Here is a 19,111-nt window from a genome sequence, read left to right on the forward strand (position 1 = left end):
AATTCTTTCTATTGCTAATGCCAGAGAGAGAAAGAAAGGGGAAAAGGAGGGTTTTTTCTTCCTCCGCAGAAGGCTCCATATCAGATCATCACTCCAGGTCATGATTAGTGGACACAGTTGACCAGTCATTCAAAGGCAGGAAGGAATGATTGGTCCAGAAGAACTCTCGCTAAGTTTTAATAAAACCCTAGAGAATGAGCCAATCACATCAAGGATCCTAAATGCACCAATCAAGGAAAGAACGGAGGATATAGAAAGATCGTCTGACTGTCTGAGGATCTGAGACAGGCCTTTTCTGTTGGTCTGAGAGAGGCCTTTTCCCTGAGAGACAGTGTATCCTAAAAGGGGGAGGGCCCATATAGTATTACTCGTACCTTGGTATTCTGGCTTGTTGTAAAGAGTTTGGGACTAGGCCAGCTTTTTTGTTGTTCCAGTAGTCATTTTGTTTCAATAAATGATTGGCCTTTTTTTTACCAATTCTGGATCTGCAGCCTTGTTTATAACAGATTTCAGCCCTCTGATTTATTACCCATTGCTGGTAGCATAGGCTGGCAGTGATGAGGTTGAAAAGAAGAGCACCAGGGTAGTTAAAAAGGATTTCAAGGCTCTGGGTCACTTGGTTGATGGGGCAGGAGCTCTGGTGGTGTTCTGCTCAGTTCGTTCAGTATGAGGGATGAGTGATGAACAGGACTATCCACATTATCAATAAATGACTTAAGGGCTGGTGCCATCAGTAGAATTTTGGGTTCTTTGATGACAGGGCAGCTTGTACGGCACCAGGCCTGTAGAGCCAGATGGGCTCCGCCTATGTAACGAGGAGCTTTTGAAGGAATTTAGAAAAAAAGGAGGGTGGATCACTCTTGGAAAAAGGGGCAGGTAGCTCAAGAAATTTTTAAGGTGTAGGAGATAAAAATCAGAGAAGCAAAATCCCAGTAAGAACTTACTGACTGCTGCTGTGAAGGATAAAAAAAAAAATAAATTATAAATACATTAATGGGAAAAGGATGGGCACGGACAGCCCCCATTCTGGACTGGATGGGGTTGGGAATCCGGTAATCAAAAATGGGAAAAAGGCAGAGGTACTTTAACACATTCTTTGTGTCAGTTTTCAACACTAAGACACGCTCAGGGTTGGTGGGTGGGGATAGGGAGCAGAACAACCCACCTGTAATCCAGGAGGAAGCAGTCAGAGACCTGCTGAGTCACTTAGATGCTCACAAGTGTCTCTGGGATCAGATGGGAATGACGGAGCTGGTGAATGGGCTCCCCAAGCTGCCATCTATCATTTACCATTAGTTCTGGCTCACTGGGGAGGTCCCAGAGGACTGGAGGTGCCAATGTGACCCCATCCTCAAGAAGGGCTGGAAGGAGGCTCTCAGGAACTCTGGGCCTGTCAGCCTGACCTTGGTGCCTGGCAGGGTTATGGAACAGATTACCTTGAGTGCCATCACATGGCACCCATAGGACAGCCAGAGGATCAGACCCAGCCAGTGGCACATCTTGTCTGAAAAACCTGGTCCCCTTTTATGACCAGGTAACCTGCCTGGTGGACATGGGAAAAATGCTGTGGATGTTGTGTGACTGAACTTCAGCAAGGCCTTTGACACCATGAGCCACAGCATTCCCTGGAAAAGCTGCAGCTTGTGGCTTGGAAAGGTGCACTCTTCACTGGGTCAAGCCAAGAGAGTGGTGCCATATCCAGCTGGGAGCTAGTCACCAGTGGTGTGTCTCAGCTTCAGCTTGGCAACCCTGGGACCACTTCAAGATCTGAGACATCAGGACTAACGTGGCAATAAATAAAAGGATAGGTACGATGAAATTGTCCAGAAAGTAGAAGTGTTTAATGATGAAAACAACTAACAGGGGAAGCCAAGTAACAGTATGGACTAATTCCAAAGACCCAGGATAGGGTAGGTAGGATACACATACAGGGTCAATTGAGGGGTGGAGCTGAGAGTAAGGGTTCAACTAGAAACAGTAAATCAGAATATGTAAAACTCTGCAACAACTGACAACCAATCAGGGAGGAAGAACTAGGGAATCTTCTAGAACCACCACCTTATTTCTACAGAGCTATTATCATATTATTTCCCAAGAGTCAAAGATGCTTGCCTTAAGTTGAGAATCAGGTTAACTACAGATCGGGTTCCCATGGCTCTCAAGGTGATAGCCTCAAGCAGCTCGACTTCCACAGTAGTGTGTCCTCAGGAATCAGTGCTAGGCTCAGTCCCATTTAGTATCTTTATGGATGATCTGGATGAGGGGGTTGAATTTTCCATGAGTAAATCTGCAGGTGACACCAAGCTGGGTGTGAGTGTTGGAAGCACATCTGTTGGAAGGTAGGAGGGCTCTGCAGAGGGACCTGGATAGGCTGGATAGATGGACCAAATCCAGTAAGATGTTTATGAGTCCAAGTGGCTGGTCCTGCACTTTGGCCACAACAACCCCTGAACAGCTCTGGACTGGGGCAGAGTGGCTGGACAGCAGCCAGAAAGGGATGTGAGGGACTGTTAAACAGCAGGCTCAACATGAGCCAGCAGTGTGCTCTAGTGGCCAAGGCGGCCAATAGCACTAGCCTGGCTCAGGAATGGTGCAGCGAGCAGGATCATGGCCACTGGTGAGTGCTGTGTCTAGTTCTGGGCCCCTCCTCAGTTTAGGATATGGATAATTAGTTGATGATACTAGTGCACTGATGGACTTGATCTCCAAGGTCTTTCCCAACATGATTGATTCTGTGATTCTGTGAAATATTCAAGCCCTTTCTTAAGTGTAAACATGACTGTTTATGGAGAATTTTAATTTATAATAATGATCATTTACCCTGTGTAGCTAATCAGGATCACTCTTTTGTTACTTTTTTAATAATAAGATGGCTGTTTGAATGTAAACCAAGTCAATTACTTACGACTAAACTCCCTGTTTCAACAGCATTGAAGGGGAATACTTAGTTTTTCACATTTGCACAGAAAACCTTGGAAAGTAGAACTATACTCCTACAATATGGATTGTAGCTAAATCTGAAACATTAGACCTCTATGATGGATTTTTCTGTTTTAGTATTACAGTTAATAATAGTAATATATTTTATTTTCCTCCAGTTATTAAACTGTTCTTACTTCAATCCACAAAGTTTTTCTCTTCTCCTCCTTGGAGGAGTTAGTAACTACTGGCATGGTACTCAGTTGCCAGCTGGGATTAAACCATGAAAACAGAAATGACATCTCATACATTTCCTGTGCTATTTCAAGATTGCCCCGTAGGCAAATGAAAAACAAGTGGAAAAAAAACCACAAAGTACTTCCAATCTTTCATTAGAAACTTTATTATATCAACCTACAGGTATGTGAAGTGAAGTGAAATATATGGTAAAGAGAGGAAGAATGATGAACATCAGTCATCTTTGGAAAAAATATATGTTTTCACAACAAAACACTTTGTTATAAGTAAAAAAAAATACTTGATAGGTTTTCATTAAAAATATAACACAGTTCAGCCATATCAAAGTGAAGTCTTGTGGGCTAAAAAACTGAAAAGTTATGATCAGTGCTCTAGCACTAGCATGAGTGTATCAAATGACAAGGTTTTCTCTACAGCAATTGATAAGCATACACTCACTTGTTTTCAGTAATTTCAAATAATGTATATACAACTTAAAAGTATTTTTTGTCAAAAGTCTGGACTTTAGAGCTTCAGTGTAAGAATTACTATTTGGACATATATTGGATAAAAAAAAATTATGTACTATAAAATCCAATATATTTAGAGTAACACATTCCCTGCTTTTGATTTTATACTAACTCTACTTCAATATGACCTTGCAGATTGTCTCAGCAGAAAGTGTAAGTATAATGAAATCTTCTTTCCCATTTATCTTCATGTGCATCTCCAGTTAATGGAAGTTCTCTGTAGGTCAAGATAAGGGAAGATTTTATTTGTAACAATGTGTTGTGATTGAAATCTTGGATATAATAGAAAGCTGTGAGTTTCATTATATTTCTAAGTGGCCTGAATTAATAATGCCTATAGTATTTAAAGCCTGAAGTTTATACTCACTACTTTAAAGTCAGCTATTAACTTGGTGCAGCCTTTTATTAAAATGGTGATACATTGCTAGGGGAGAGCTACCTCCATTTTCAATGCTATATTTTGTCACTATTGTAATGTGACTATATAGAGGCAAGGCATCCTTTTCCATTCCTGTCTGTGGTGAAGCCAGTTCTCTGAGTGCTTGCCAAAATTGCTGCATCAGCTGAGCCATTCAGTCTCTTCTACCCTACAGAATACACCTTCAGAAGTCTTTAAATTGTGTGAAGACCACAGTGAGATCTACAATAAGAGCTGTCTGAGAGTCACAAAGATTGGATCTCTGAAGCTGAGAGCAGAATGCACTCCAGGAAATCAGTGTTCTGAGCACCAAGAATGATTCTCTGAAGTAAATTCACAAGCCATTTGTTTGCCCTGTTTGCCCTGTGCTGCAGATCCAGCTCAGATTTATGCAGACATTGCTGCTGCTGACTACATAGCAAGAGTTTTACTCACATGCAGGAAGGCAGACTTCAGGAATGTGTATATTTAGAATACACACAATAAGCAAAATGACAGTAAACTCATCTACTTTCATGAATAATTGACTGAATATATCACTCGAGGATATTTGACATACTGGAAATTTTAAAAACCTCCCAACATTTTTTCAGCTCTTCATTTTTCCATGTTAAAAGAACTGTTTAGATGATGAAGATAATTTACCTAGTGGTCTTCAAAAAGAGCAAGAAGTTTTTATTAGCACCAATTGTTAAATGCAGCATTTTCTATTAATGGCTTTAGAGAAAAGAAAGTTTTATTTTAAAGTCTGTTTCACACAATACAAAAAAATATATACCAGTAGCTCTACATTTTATCTTAGACACAGATTAAATGGCAACCAGCCCTAGAAATCTTCTAACTAGTACCTATACTTTCCAAATTCAAAGATAATGGAATACTTTATTCCAGGGATGTAACAGAAATTCCAGGGAATTGCAAAACAGCCAGTATCCTTTTCCCCTTCTATCGGGGACACACCAACCCTTAAGGACAAGGTGCTACAGAAGCACTGCCACGTCATGTTAAATGCTGGCACCTCACTCTTAGGTTCCTGAAAGCATCTTTGCACTGAAAGAGAACATCCAGTCTGTAGCAACCATGTTATTTTAAGGTTGACGTGTTTGGGGAAAATTCTGTCCAATGGACGGATACCTTGGTGAATTTAATTTCCACCAAATCATGCAGTTCATAATAGACTATTTTCGAAGGACTGAAAGCCTGTATAGGGAAGAAGAGGCTGTTTTGGGAAGATGGTCTCCAATTACATGGTCAACAGAATAAGTTAAACTTCAAGAAAGAAGCGGTTTTTCCTTTTCTTCCTTTTCTCCTTTCTTTTCTTCCTTTCCTTTTCTTTTGTTGTCATTCTCAACAAAAAACCCTTGATTTTCTTTCCCTGAATTAATGAATTAATCTGAACTGTTACTTATTTTTTAATCGCCTCCGATAGACATCACTGTGAATTCTTACTTTGATCCTCTTGCTCTGCCCAGAGGCTCCTTGAACCGGATAAAATAAAGGCCAGTTGGCAAAAATGCAAAAGAAATGGACACACACACATAAGAATATTTTTGCAGTTACAAGCTAGGTCACTAAAAACACAGATACACAGCATAAAAATGGAGACAGAAGTTAACGAAGGTGAGGGGATACATGTGTGACATTATTAGCAATGCAAAAGACCAGCTTAAGCATGTTTCCCTACGTCAACTATAAAAAAGAAAAGGTGCCTTTTTAGCAAGTATGCACAGAGTTTGCTTAGTTATTTCAAAGAAAAAAAAGTCAGAAGACTTTACTATTTTTATCCTATATTACAGTCATTATTACTACCTTTTTATAAAATGTAAACCCATCCTTGCAGTTAAGATTTACAGAAGTCATCACCATTGTCCACTCCTTACATAATCAGTCCATGGTGACAAAAATAAACTGATTCAATTTACATATTTTCTGAAGTAATAACTGATATGCTGTGGATTATTAGTTTGTGTGTGACAGAAATAGTGGTCAGAACTGCAACATATGAAGAGGAACTATAGTAAAATACTTGTTGAAGACTGGTGCTGGGTCTGCAGTACTAAGAGATCTTGAAGCATCATGTAAATACTGATGTATGCAATTATTTTATCTCTGGAACTATTCAAGCCAAGTACATCCATCACCTTTGCAAAGGACAGCAAAGCCTGATGATGGATTTCCCAAACAACTGCAACATCCTAATCCCGATCAGATCTTGTTTCTTGTAATACATCTTGACTAAAGGTAAGAATGGAAGCTAAAATTTAGCAAGGCAGTTTTCCTCCTACTAGTGAGTAACTGGTGAATCAGATGACCTGTACAAAGTGGTATTTGGTAAATTGCACTGTCCTGGGAGTATTGCTACTCTGGAACATGACAGACATGAAGCCTATGTTTGAAGTCTCTAAAATGTGATGTTATCAACACTAACCTGCAAACTACTATTTTTTAAGCCAGCATATTACAGTATAAATGTGCTGCATACTGGTTTCTATAAAATTTACTGTCATGAAAAAAAAAAAAAAAGAATAGGATCCCCAGAGTGTGGCATTTGTCCATCTGTCACTTGTATATGCAATACAGACCTCATGCTGAGATTCTGCTTTTAGAGTACAGCAGTTATCTGCTGGACAGATCAGGAGCCAAGAGAGATGGTACACTACAGAAGAAGGAGCACACCCATGCCATTCTGCCCCTTGAGAGTCTCGGGGCTGTAGGCATCAGCTTCATGCGGGCTCATTTGCTGCTGACCCCCTTTGTGGAGGGTGTGGGGCTCCCTCGGACTGGAAGCAGATCGTAGTGGCATGGAATGTGGCTGTTTTTTGGGAGATCGTAGGGATCCTGGCCGAAGCGCCCGCCACTGCTGCTGAACACACCCTGGACAACACTCACTGTGGGCTCTGTGAAGAGAGAGAGCATACACTCAACTTTAGGGAAAACATTGATACTTCATTTCAGTTTCTGCTTCAGTAGGAAGATTCCTCATTATACAGAGTCCTGAAATGTAGGTGTAGAAACACAGGTTTGTGTTTTTGCTTCACACTTGCAGCAGGGCCCTGCCATGACTGTCTTTACTGACAGAAACAAAACAGCATCTCTTCTTTATGCGTCTTTAATTTCAGCAAATTAAAAAAAACAAACAAAACAAACAAAAAAACCCAACAATTTGAGGGTTTTAATCAAGAATTTGATTTTGAGTTTTTTAATCAAGACTTTATAAGAGTCTTTAAAAGCAGAATGGGTATGTTGATGGATTTCAGTGATCTTTATTTGCAGGGAGAAAAGGAAAATATGTCCTTTGAGACTGGACACAATTTATTACAGCCCAGAGCTGTATTACAATTTATTACAGCCCAGAGACTCCATAGGACCCCAAAGTTTTCTGTAACTAAAGAAATATGATGACTAGGTAGGGACCATATTGGTGGAATACTACATCTGTGGGTGAAGATGCTGTTTTATTCTGATCAAGAGAAGGAAAGAGAACTTCAGCCCTCCCATACTCCAGCTGCATTCAGTTTAACCTAGAGGTGAACTACATTGCAATAAAATGCTAAGCTTATCTTATGCTGTTGTTTAAAGGAAGGCTTTCACACCAGGGAAATTCAGAGGTACCTGCAGGTTACAGAACAGAGCTGAAGGCACTTCAAACCCTGCTTGTGTGAATTATACCAAAGGAGTAGTAACGCTGTTGTTATAGTTTTTGAGCAGAATCTGAACACGTAATATTGTTTTTCCAGTGATTTTCACATTTTTTGATTAAACTGAATCAAAGAATAAAAAGCCCTGTGCTCTTTCTTCCTAACCCCCAGCATCCAGAGGTAGATTTTTGTACCTACCAACTTCATACACATTCTTGTTGGCTGTGGCAGTGCTGGCAATCTCGGTGTAGGGGGAGTCGCGACGTGCTGGGGACTTCATTTCCACATAGCCACATTCTGAACTCTTTGGCACCAGAGCTGGTGGGTCTTTGATAGTAGCATAGGGGTTCTCAGAGCTGCTCAGTGAGCAGTTGCTTAAATTGTATTCTGAGTTCTTCACCAGATCTACAAAAATGAAAACATGTTATTGTCTCAAGAATGCTGCATGCTATGGACATTGCTACCAAAAAAAGGTTTTCTTTAATGCTAAGTTCTAAAAAGTCACTCAGAAGTGAATATTCAAGTGGAAACCAGTCATAACACTTCAAAATTATTTACAACTATCAATGAAAGCATCTTAACTGCTATGCTCCTTTTTTATCTTGCCACCAGCAAATTACTATTGCTAGATCCAAGCAATCTTCAAATCTGATTAGAATAATACCTAGCATTATAGAGAGATAAGCTGTAAAATCAGCTGTAAAAATTTTTAAGAAGCACTTCAGAACACTTTCCGCCCCTCCAGATGCTGAACTCAGGATACGTAAAATAACTGATCTGAAACTGTTCTCAAGAGCAATGTCCGGGCAAATGGCAACATGATTTATTTCTAGGGATTGCTTGAGTGGTGCAAAGTTTGAGTGTCCGAGTACACTAAAAAAAAAAAACCAGCTTCTTGTAAGTTTCTGTAAGGCACACACAGGAGAACTGGAAAGGAAACATCAGGTGGGTTGTGATGTCAGGATTTAATTGAAGGATGAGTAACTGGTTTCAGAGATGTATTTGCTCATGCTGGGAAGCAGTGTTGTGGCACTTATGTTACTTCATTCTCTGTGTTGCTTTGTGATATGTTATTTAACATGAGACTTCCTTAGCTCATTCCTGACTCCATATCCAACATGAGACTGACCTTGGACCTGTCAGTTGATGGGTGCTCAAGATTTTATGACTCATTTGAACTGGGCTTTCTGTAATCATAGAATTGTAGAATTGTTTAAGTTAAAAAAGACCTTTCAGATCATTGAGTCTAGCCATTTATGTAAAACTGCCAAATCTATCACTTAGGCATGCTCTTAAGTGCCAAATCTTCACATCTTTTAAATCCTCCTGGGGAGGCTGACTCCACCACTTCCCTGGGCAGCCTGTCCCAATGCTTGACAACCCTTTCAGGAAGGAATTTCTCCTGATATATGGTGTCTCAATACCTGTCTTGTTGAGAGGCCAGAGCAGCCTCTAGGATTCGAGGTGTGGCCACAGAATGCCAGCACAGGCATGGTCACTGCTCTTCTCCTGCTGCCACACCATGGCTGGGACAGCACAGGGGCCACTGGCCTTCTTGGCCACCTGGGCACCCCTGGGCTCGTGTCCAGCTGCTATCACCAGCATCCCCAGGGCCTTTTCCAGCTTTCCAGCCACTTTTCCCCTAGCCTGGAGCTTCAGGGGGTTGTTGTGACCAAAGGGCAGGAAAAACCAGGTGTAATAAATCACTCTGTTTAACTGTGCCCTGTTATACACAAGGGGACAAACTAGCTGCTTTCTGTCTATGTGTTCAGCTCATCATACGGATGGACCTCCTTACATCTTTTCCATTGTTTGGGTATCCAGGCACCCTTGGCATACCCCTAATCGGGTACCACCAACACATCAGGGTTGTACAATGTAAAGTCTTGTGAGAAAACTGGGTAATTCAGAAGCTCAAAACATCAGATCACTACTGTGAATTTCATTCACAGAAAGCTTTTCATTCCTGTCTGTGTGTCTGTATTTTGACATCCTTTCCAAGGGCTTGCAGTGGATGTGGTGAAGGTTTGTCGTCATGCAGACCATGCCAGCTGCAGTTAGAATTGTCTCCCTTTTAAAGCCTTTCAGAAAAGGCAGCATGTATTCTGCAGTCTAGACTTGAGCTGTGTTGTGACTCAAGCATGAGTGAAAACATTTGATATATGTGACACATAAGGGACTTAAAATGGCTTGGTTTGTGGTTTCGTTTTTTGATTAAAAAAAAATCCAACAACCTCTCTTCAAAGAAGATAAAAATCTCACATAAGCAAACAAATCGATCACACACTAATTCAGTGTCTAGAAAATATTTAGTCCAGAATTATTTTTATATTCCCTTCACCTAGAAACCAAAGGTAATCTAGAAGAGTAAAAGGCATGTCTATATAGTTTCATTTCAATACATCAGAAAACAACCTCACCTTTCAGGGACTTCCCCATATATCCCCTATCAAGTCCAAAAGCACCTGAGGAAAAAATGATACAATAACCCAGAGTAGTTTTAAAATCAAAGAAAATAAAAGTGATTAGATAAAAGCTTCTAATTACTTAAGAATTGCCTTGGGACTAATTTCTACCCTAGCTGAATAATTCTCTCATAAGGACTGTGGAACTGCCCGGGAGGGGGGTACAGAAGCACTTGTATATTTGCTTGCACATTTTCCAGCAGGAACAGGGAAGGTGGGTCATAAGGGACCATTAAATTATCGTGTTTGTCCTCACATAACGCCAGTTACTCACTCTTGAATAATCCTAATAAGTGCTCTTGGACTAAAGCTTTTTTTCGTTTGTTTGAATAAACCCTACCTACCAAAAAGGCATCCCACCTTGACCTGAAAATCTCTGAGTGGGCAGAGCTCACTCCAATTCTCAATGCTCTGCTTCCAACTTTAATCACTCTCCAATCAGGATCATCCTGTTCCACCCCAGTGGCCTGAATACCTTGCACCTGAATCTACACCCCTCTAATTACCTGTTGCTCACAGATTTCTCTTAATAAATATAAACAGAAGTGCACAACAGCTGTTGCAGAGACCTGGCACTTTCCTGGTTACTGATTTATTCAAATAGCTTTGATTCATGTTGTGGAGAGTTGATTTTTAAATTAGGCTGTATTGTGGTACTATGCTAGAAGCATTATAAAAACCTAAAATGATTTTACCTATGCAGTATCGAAACAAAATTAGTAGTTTTCAAGAGAGAAGTGATACTATTTAAGGAGACCGAAACATAATTAATTTTAACCTACTCTATCTTTATTTATTAGATCTCATGTCAGCTGTCCTATTGTTTTCACAAGTCTGATGCTTAGGTCACCAGCCTCAAGTTACCCAAGCAATCCTACTTGATTTTCTAGCAAACGGACACAACATCAGCATTCATCCAGTCCTCTGGAACCTCCCTATTGCTGAAGATCTCCTGCCTGGGGCTAATCACAGCAAGTGTCTCTGAGGAGCATTTAGTGCAAGTTCAAATGCTCTAAGAAAATACAGAGCTAAATATTGAGCATCATGACTGAAATCCTTTCCTGAAAAAAAAACCAACCACCAAACAAACTCCAAAACGAACAGAACAAATCTGAGCCTAAATTGTGGTTTGACCGAGGCTGGGGAAGAGCACGGAGTAAACTAGTGCTGCATACTGTTGTTCTGAATCCCTGAGTCTGGTACACATAAGTACCAGAAATGAAGGTAATTAACTTTTCTGAATTATACTGCCACTGAATATCCTTTTTAAGGCTTTCACTGATCACTGCAATCCAGCCTTTTTGGAATGCATGAGAGTGGAAAAGGATGAAAAGACAGCATATAGAAAAGACAGCATATAGTGCTCTGTCTTTTAGCAAACAGGAGGCTTAGCTCAGAAGATCTACTGTTTACACCTGAAGTGGCTCATGTAATGAAAAACTACTTTTTAAACCACTGATTGCATTTTGTAGTGATTTAAAATGAATATATGCAACCTTTCATTTATTTAATAGGAATTTGTAATTTTGTCCAAGCAGAACCTTACTGTAAAAACCCTACTGTTTTATGAAACTAATCAGTAAGCAAATCTTTTAATACAAATGAGATATTTTACACATCATGCACTGGGCATCAAAAACTGTTCTGCCATTCCTCACAAGGGGTCACTTTGTGTCTTCCTGACTTAAGGGATGTATCCTACGTACAGTGAATAACATCATTCCATTCTCTGTTGGTTTGGTGTTTTTTGGGGGGGGATTGTTTTTTTGGTTTTTGTTTTTTCAGGGGTTTTTTTTTGTTTGTTTCTGTTTTTTGTGGGGGTTTTTGTGGGGTTTTTTTGTGGGTTTGTTTTTGGTTTCGTTTTACCAAGCTCATTGAGGTAGCCACCGTGTTTCCAGTCTGCTGGCAGTGTTCCTGTGTAGTCCATGACAGCACTTCGTTTTCCAGGCTCTGTATTTTTCATGTTCACAAACAGCTGACTGGTTTTTGCCTGTTTCAAGAAAAGAGAGGCAATAAAACTTGAAATTGCACGGAAGATGCTGAATTTCCAGGTGATAATCAGGAAAAGCAAAAATCAGCCAAATAGGAGAGAGTAGGGAACAATATAAAATAAAGACTGTCAGAGAAGTTTCCATGTTTTTCTGCTTTACCTTTGCCAAGGTCAGTTTCTCCATGTTGGTGACATGAGGTGGGTTGGAGCACTGAGTCAGAGTATGATAACTGGGGTTAGAGAAATAGTGGCTGTTGACATTTCCACCACTGGGATGAGGGACGGTTTCTGAAAATTAAAAAAAAGGAAAATGAAAAACTGAAAATAACATGGAATTTCTTTAAGATACATTTTTGAGAGTGCTACACTGCGTTCCAAATCTAATCTAGAGTTTCTTAAAAAAAGCCCAACAAACACATATTTTTTTTATTTATTCAAACACAAACCCCAAGAAACACAAAACTTTTTATTCATTCAAAGAAATCGGAGATATAGGACAAGAAGTGACAAGTCATGTCCTCACTTTTAGCAAGGAGCATTCACAACTGTAACCTGCTAACTTAACTCCTCTCTCTGCAGTGGTCCCTGCTCTGTTATTCCTTTCTAGTCATCATTACAAGTCACTTGTACCATCAAGTCTGCATCAACATTTTCTGGTGCTTCAAGAACACCAGGACCATTGCTGATTTGCTTTTTCTTAACTCTGACAAGTCCTCCTGCTTCTTCAGCTGCTGCTTTCCTTATCAGTGGTGTGCAGAAGGCAAAATTGCCTGAAGTTTCATATACCCATTGAACCCCAACTTACAGGAACTTTAATAGGTCAAAAATTCCTGTTTGTTTCATTGCTCCTTCCCTTAATTAGTTTCAAACCTTTTGCTGTCTGTTTCTCTGTACAATCTTTGCAGAGAGAGTACAAAATCCTGATTTTCTACCTTCTTTCTCTATTCAAGCTGTTGGCATTTAATTTAAAGACCTTTGTAGAAACCAGATTTTGCCAGACTCCAACTGTATATAAAAGCAGGCACAGAAGATAGAAATGTCCATGTTTAATGCAGAAAAAAAAGTTGGAGGGTGCAAAATGTTGCACAGTAAAGCAAGGTACGTGGTCACTTTTCTTTAAAATTAACACATTTTGCCAGAGTGTGCCACCTTCATGGTATCAAAAAGCAGAAATACATGAATTCAAGCCGTTTTAGGGGCAGATCTGAGCACAAAGCCAAGAAGTGGAGGGAAAAAAGAGTGTCCTAAACATCACATACCTGAAATGGTGTAATCTGCATTGATGACCCTCATAGCAGGGGTGTAGGTCACGGTGGGCATGTGTGTCTCCTTCCCTTTCTGCTTCTGCCTATAAATGATGAACAGCACCAGCAGGAAAAGTACAACCAGGACAAGAATAATGATGCCAGCTATGGCTCCTATCTGGTAGGTGTCAGCAGGGAGGGCAGTGCTGGTTCGGCTCAGGCTGTTCAGGTTTCCCACTATAATTACACCAGCTGAAATAGAGGAAGAAATGAAAATCAGTGGCATAAATCCAGAGGCGTCACATGTCAGGAGCATGAGACAAAATTTCACTTCTAAATCTAACTGTATTTAATAATGCCAGAATAGAACTCTGTCAGAAACCAATCCTAAATTTCTGGAAAAAAAAAAAAACCCACTTAGAATCTTCACAGAAAGGAAAAACACTTGGAATCTTCACAGAAAAGAGATGTTTTCATGAATTCAAAAAAGTAAGAACATTCTTTGGGGAAAAGCATGGGGCAGGTAAAGCCCATACTCCATCAGCACTGTTGAGCAGCACAGCCTTATAATTTCATGCTCCAGTTCATTATCACTACGGTATCTAATTTAAAGCCTCCAAAACTTACATGAATTAGCAAAATGTGCTACTTAAATACACCTATAAGATTTACTTAATAAATGGCACAGAAATGGTGTTTAAGAGACCACTGGTGAATCCAGTTTCTGTGTGAAAAGATTACATTAAATTTGATTTCATCTGGGCTTTACCTTGATCACACCTGGGCCCCTTCCAGCCTGGGCTGCAGTAGCAGGTCCCTGTGATGTGGTCACAGGTGGAGTTGTTCAGGCAGTCACAGATCTGACGGCATCCATACCCGTATGTGCCCTGGGGACACTCTGAGAACATAAGCAAGCAAAAACTCATTAAAGGCTTTGGAGTTACAGGTCTGCAGCAGCAGAGTCCAACCCCCACACGTTCCTGTCCATGAGCAGCAGGTGGCAATGTGTCATCAGCATTGGATCTCTCCTGGAAATGCTCCTAAGAGGACTCCTCAGTGTGCAGGAGAGAAATTGTGTTCAGATGTGTATTCATCTTTCACTTGCAATGCCAGTAAGGCAGTGCAGCAAGGAGTCCAGGGGAAAAAAAAACAAAGACAAAAAATATAGAAAGGGTAGAGAGCGGTGAAGAAATGGGCAATATGTGAATAAAGAGCCAGAAGACTCAGATCTCAGTCCCTGAAAAATCTCATTATCATACAGGTGGAGCCAGACACCTGAACGGTATTACAGGTGTGCTGATGTAAAACAAAGCAAAAGGAAGGAACCCTAACAGTGAGTCTAAAATGCACCATACATTTACAGAGAAATAAAACTACTGCCCATAGCATACTCCGATACTGTTACATATACACTGAGAAAGTACCACCAGGAGAAAATGCTGAATTATGGAGGAATAAGGTAACTGGGAAAGTTGTACTTAACTATCTGAGTTACCTCACTACAATACTTAATTACTGATCAAAGTGCCTCTTACCTCATGTAAGTATCCTGGTAGAGAATTACTCTACATTGATAAAATTATTTCTTTTTTTACTGCCACCTCTTCGTACTGTGTGGCCTGTCACATTATAGTAGTTCTGTTTGTTTTAGAAGTGTAGTATTTCTTCACTTTTTCTGAAATTTCTCAAGAGTTCTGTAACCATATTTACTTCTTTTAGTCTTTTTAAAAGAATCTAACTCATCTTTCATGCATTCCTAATTTGGAATAATTAAAAAAATAAAGTGACACAAAGTGACACAAAGCCTGAGAACTGTCTTGCAGTCTTGACAAATCCCAGCTCAAGTGAGAAACTTCATGTTTATGTACCTCATCCTTCTTTTGATTACACTCAGTAAAACAGGATTATAAATACTGAGGTAAATTGGTGGGCAAAACCCATCATGTCATAATATATTTTGGCATTTAAAGATATGAATTAGAATGAATACCAAAATATATAGCTTAATGTTGTTAAACCATTATTATCAACTTGTATGATAAAATACAAAATCCATAACAGATTTGCCAAATTATTCAAAATTATGTTTTGACATCAAGAGACTATCTTAAAACATTATCTTTTCTTGAACATTAGTGAGATTTTGGGGAGAAACACAGATGTCATCAAAATGCAGAAATTTGGGAGCACAGCTCCATAAAATCAGCAAAGGTTGGACAGTCTTGTGGTCACAAACCTGACTATTCTTTTAATGTTGTACAACACTACACCAGTGATGTCAGTGGTGTTTACCCCTGATCTTCCTGAGGAGAGAACTACACACATGAAAACAAAACAGTAGGTATAAAAGCCACCTACAACACTCTTACAATGCAGCTGCACTGTTAAACCACACCATGAAGATTAACTTAATCTACGAGCACTGATGCCTTAGTTCTCATCTCCAGTTTTCCAATTATTAGCTGTCACTGTGGTTTATGCTAATGGATACATTTTGTTGCTTTCCCAGAATGCTAATGACAATTCTTTGGATTCATTTAGTTGCTTTTACATGACAGAGTAATTGGGTGTTCCTTTAGCATTACGCCCTAAGTCACTAAAACGCAGTGCAAAGAAACAGACACCACCATCGTAACAACTTAATTCTGTTGGGTTTTAAACTGTTTGAAAGAGCCTGTGGCCGGCTCTGTGCCCATCAGAACTGCCCCTGGAGGCCAGACGCTTTTTCCCAAGGCAGAGAGAGGGCTGTGCTCACTGTGCTCGCAATGCCGTCCCATGAAGCCCGTCCGGCATGTGCACTGCCCGCTGATGTGGTCGCAGTCAGCTCCGTTCTGGCACTGGCAGATCAAGGCACAGTCCTTCCCAAAAAACCCCAGGGGACACCCTGCAACACGAGCAGAGGGAGAGGGGGAGAGGGTTGAAACAGCTGCTCCGGGAGTGGAAGACAAACATTCTGGTTCAGTGTGTTACTGAGGGCTTGCTCCTGCAGCTCCAGAAACTCAGAGTTCTCTGTCAGCACAGGGGACCAAGACCTGCCTTGTCCGGAGTGGTTTAAAACACACATCAGACAAAAATGAGGTTGGGAAATTATGCTGGCAGCAGAGGCTCTGGAAAGACAGCAGGGACAGCCCCTTGAAGAAATGGGCTTCAAAAGAGATTTGAGGGAGGAAGAAGAGGGCACTCTGGGAGTCTGCCCATCCGTCAGTGAACTTCTGGACATACTTCCTTCATAGTTTATGTTGAAGCATTAAGTCAAAACAACAACATATTGTACCTGAGCTAGTCACAAATAAACCATTTCAGTATGAAGAAGACACACCACAGCAAAGCGATCATTATTCATCAGCAGGAAGCAAAAAAACCCTGATAGCTGACAGCTGAACCAGCATAGTGAATGTCTCCCAGAATTGCATCCATATGGTCCTGTAGTGTATGTTATTTCTTGCCACTATGACATTACTCTTTTGAAACAGCAAATTCTGATTTTATTAAAAACATATATTTTTGCACACTGAATGCAAAACACAGTCAGCAGTCCTGTTTTTCTTGGGGTCAAATACAGGCGTTGTGGCCAGGATCACAGTCAATGAGGCAACCTGAATTGAAGGTAAACCAAACTGAACATGTAATATGAAAGAGACAGTAAATTAATTTTATCCATATTTATTTCTAACAAATGTTTATTTCTCAAACTTCCTATGAACTCTTAGCCAGCATGTAATGAATGCCACATACCTAAACTCAGTCACTGTACAGCTATTTTACTTAAACAAAAAGCTCTTGGGGAAAAAAAATCAGCATTAATGTACTATTAAATGAACAAAATTCCAAAAGAAATTATGTCGTTACAGTCTAGTGAAATAATCTTTCAAGGCTGTAAATAAAACAGCTTCTGTATCAGTACTTGAATTCCAGGTTCAAGCTGTTCTGAAGAATAATTCTGTCACTGATGTTCAAACTAAGAATGAGCACAAAATCCACTTACTCTGTGTGCAGTAAAGGCCAGTCCAGCCCGGGGTGCACTTGCACGCCCCATCATAGGCACTGCAGAAAGCTCCATTGTGGCAGTTGCACGTGTGGATGCAGTTTGGTCCCCAGTGGGAAGGTGGGCAAGCTGCAACAACCCAGAGCAATTAATTAACCTCGAATGACAAATGTTCCTTGATGTACATGAATAGAGCTGCTTCCATTCACACACGAGCACTGCTTTGTTTGGTGTTTGCTGTTTTTCTGTCAAGTTCATGTTCTAGGCTGCTCTGTTCTGAGCAAACAGCCACAGATTTATTCATTTCAGTAAGGCATCATTTTACTCCAGGTAAAAAGTGCTGGAAAATATTAAATGTGTGAAAATGCATACTCAATACTCAGTAAATATGACATTATTGAATATGACAGCAGCTTTCTCACTGAGAAAAGGCTTCCTTTCTTCACTTATTTTTTACTCTGCAAACAGTCAAGGTGATACAGCTTTTAAATCTCAAAAAGTGAAGGAAAACAGAGAAAGCTGAAACTCCTATAAAGCCTAGAGCTTTAGATCCAATACTGAGTCTGCTTCTTGTGCTTCCACTATTAAATTTTGTGGTTTTTGCCTAAACGTGAAGATAATCAGGTCTGTACCTTAATCTGGCTAACTCAGTTGCTTCCATGGGTCAAATAATCAGTATAATATTTCTAAACACCAAGTAATTATCCAAAGAATGGAGATTATTTTGCTTACAATCATGTCGACTCATTATGAGACAGAATTTACCGGCTGCTTTGGAAATGTCATGATGGGTGAATCAGATGCTATGTGCTGCCACTAGAACTGTGAAGTTCCAAAATACTAATTACTATTCAGAGACAGCAAAAGATAATTTTCTTCATGGTAGAATATCACTAAGTGAAGAGGATACTCTAAGAATAGAATCTTTCTGTTGAGTAGGATTCTCATGTTGAGGGTTTAAAATACTTAGTATTTTAAAAACAAATAGTAAAATAAATAATTCTTTAGTACTTTAAAAATAGTTTTATGGAAGTACAGTGTCAGTATTTCATAGGAGAGAAGAAACAGGTCAGTCACTGAAGCCTTGGTTTTATTCTTATGTAAATTTAAAGGGTGGTATTATTGTTTTGTACTGATCTATTTGCCTGAGACCAATAAAAGTCTTGAATCCTTTAAACATTTGCATAATGATTCATGTATAAGTGGGCTGTACTTTTCCAAAATATTACCTTTTTTCCCAAATTTCAGCTCATTAAAAATTATATTATGATGAATTGAAAAAAAAAGCACTAAGTTTGAGGGGGTTTTGGTTGTTACTTTCATTTCAGTTGTGCTTTGAAATCTTTTTTTATTGTCTTGTGTTTGAAATTAGTGGTCAGCTAATAAGGAATGTAAATCACATACAGGAAAAGATTAGAAGTTTAAAGAAGGTCACTGGTTCCAAAAGAAATTAATGAAATCATTACTTTCCATGTGAACGAAAGGCCTTTATACAAAGCAAATAAACTTCCTCTGTTATAGTCCATGAGCACAGCTTCAATAAACACTTCCATTCATATTGCTGGCACCATTTTCTTGATATTGATTCAGTGAGTAAGACCCTCCTCCTCCTAAATATCCCTATTCTGCTAGTCTCCCAACTACCTACTTATTTTAACATAAAAACAGGGACCTTTATAGCCACT

The 19,111-nt window shown here is 39.8% G+C and overlaps 1 protein-coding gene across 1 annotated transcript in view; it reads right to left on the reverse strand.

Moving 5' to 3' along the window:
* Positions 1 to 5,503: 5,503 nt before the first annotated feature.
* The window catches only part of MEGF10 (multiple EGF like domains 10), an 81,717-nt gene continuing 68,109 nt past the window's right edge, over positions 5,504 to 19,111 (reverse strand). Inside the window, exons 17-25 of the mRNA XM_066340066.1 lie at positions 17,427 to 17,555; positions 16,197 to 16,325; positions 14,211 to 14,339; positions 13,457 to 13,693; positions 12,358 to 12,485; positions 12,074 to 12,197; positions 10,163 to 10,207; positions 7,941 to 8,147; positions 5,504 to 7,001 (exon numbers count right to left, since the gene is read on the reverse strand). Coding sequence (XP_066196163.1) covers positions 6,838 to 7,001; positions 7,941 to 8,147; positions 10,163 to 10,207; positions 12,074 to 12,197; positions 12,358 to 12,485; positions 13,457 to 13,693; positions 14,211 to 14,339; positions 16,197 to 16,325; positions 17,427 to 17,555 — 1,292 coding nt within the window. The 3' untranslated portion in view covers positions 5,504 to 6,837. The remainder of the gene's footprint in view (positions 7,002 to 7,940; positions 8,148 to 10,162; positions 10,208 to 12,073; positions 12,198 to 12,357; positions 12,486 to 13,456; positions 13,694 to 14,210; positions 14,340 to 16,196; positions 16,326 to 17,426; positions 17,556 to 19,111) is intronic.

This window comes from Sylvia atricapilla, chromosome Z (assembly GCF_009819655.1).
Source record: "Sylvia atricapilla isolate bSylAtr1 chromosome Z, bSylAtr1.pri, whole genome shotgun sequence".
Lineage (NCBI taxonomy): Eukaryota > Metazoa > Chordata > Aves > Passeriformes > Sylviidae > Sylvia > Sylvia atricapilla.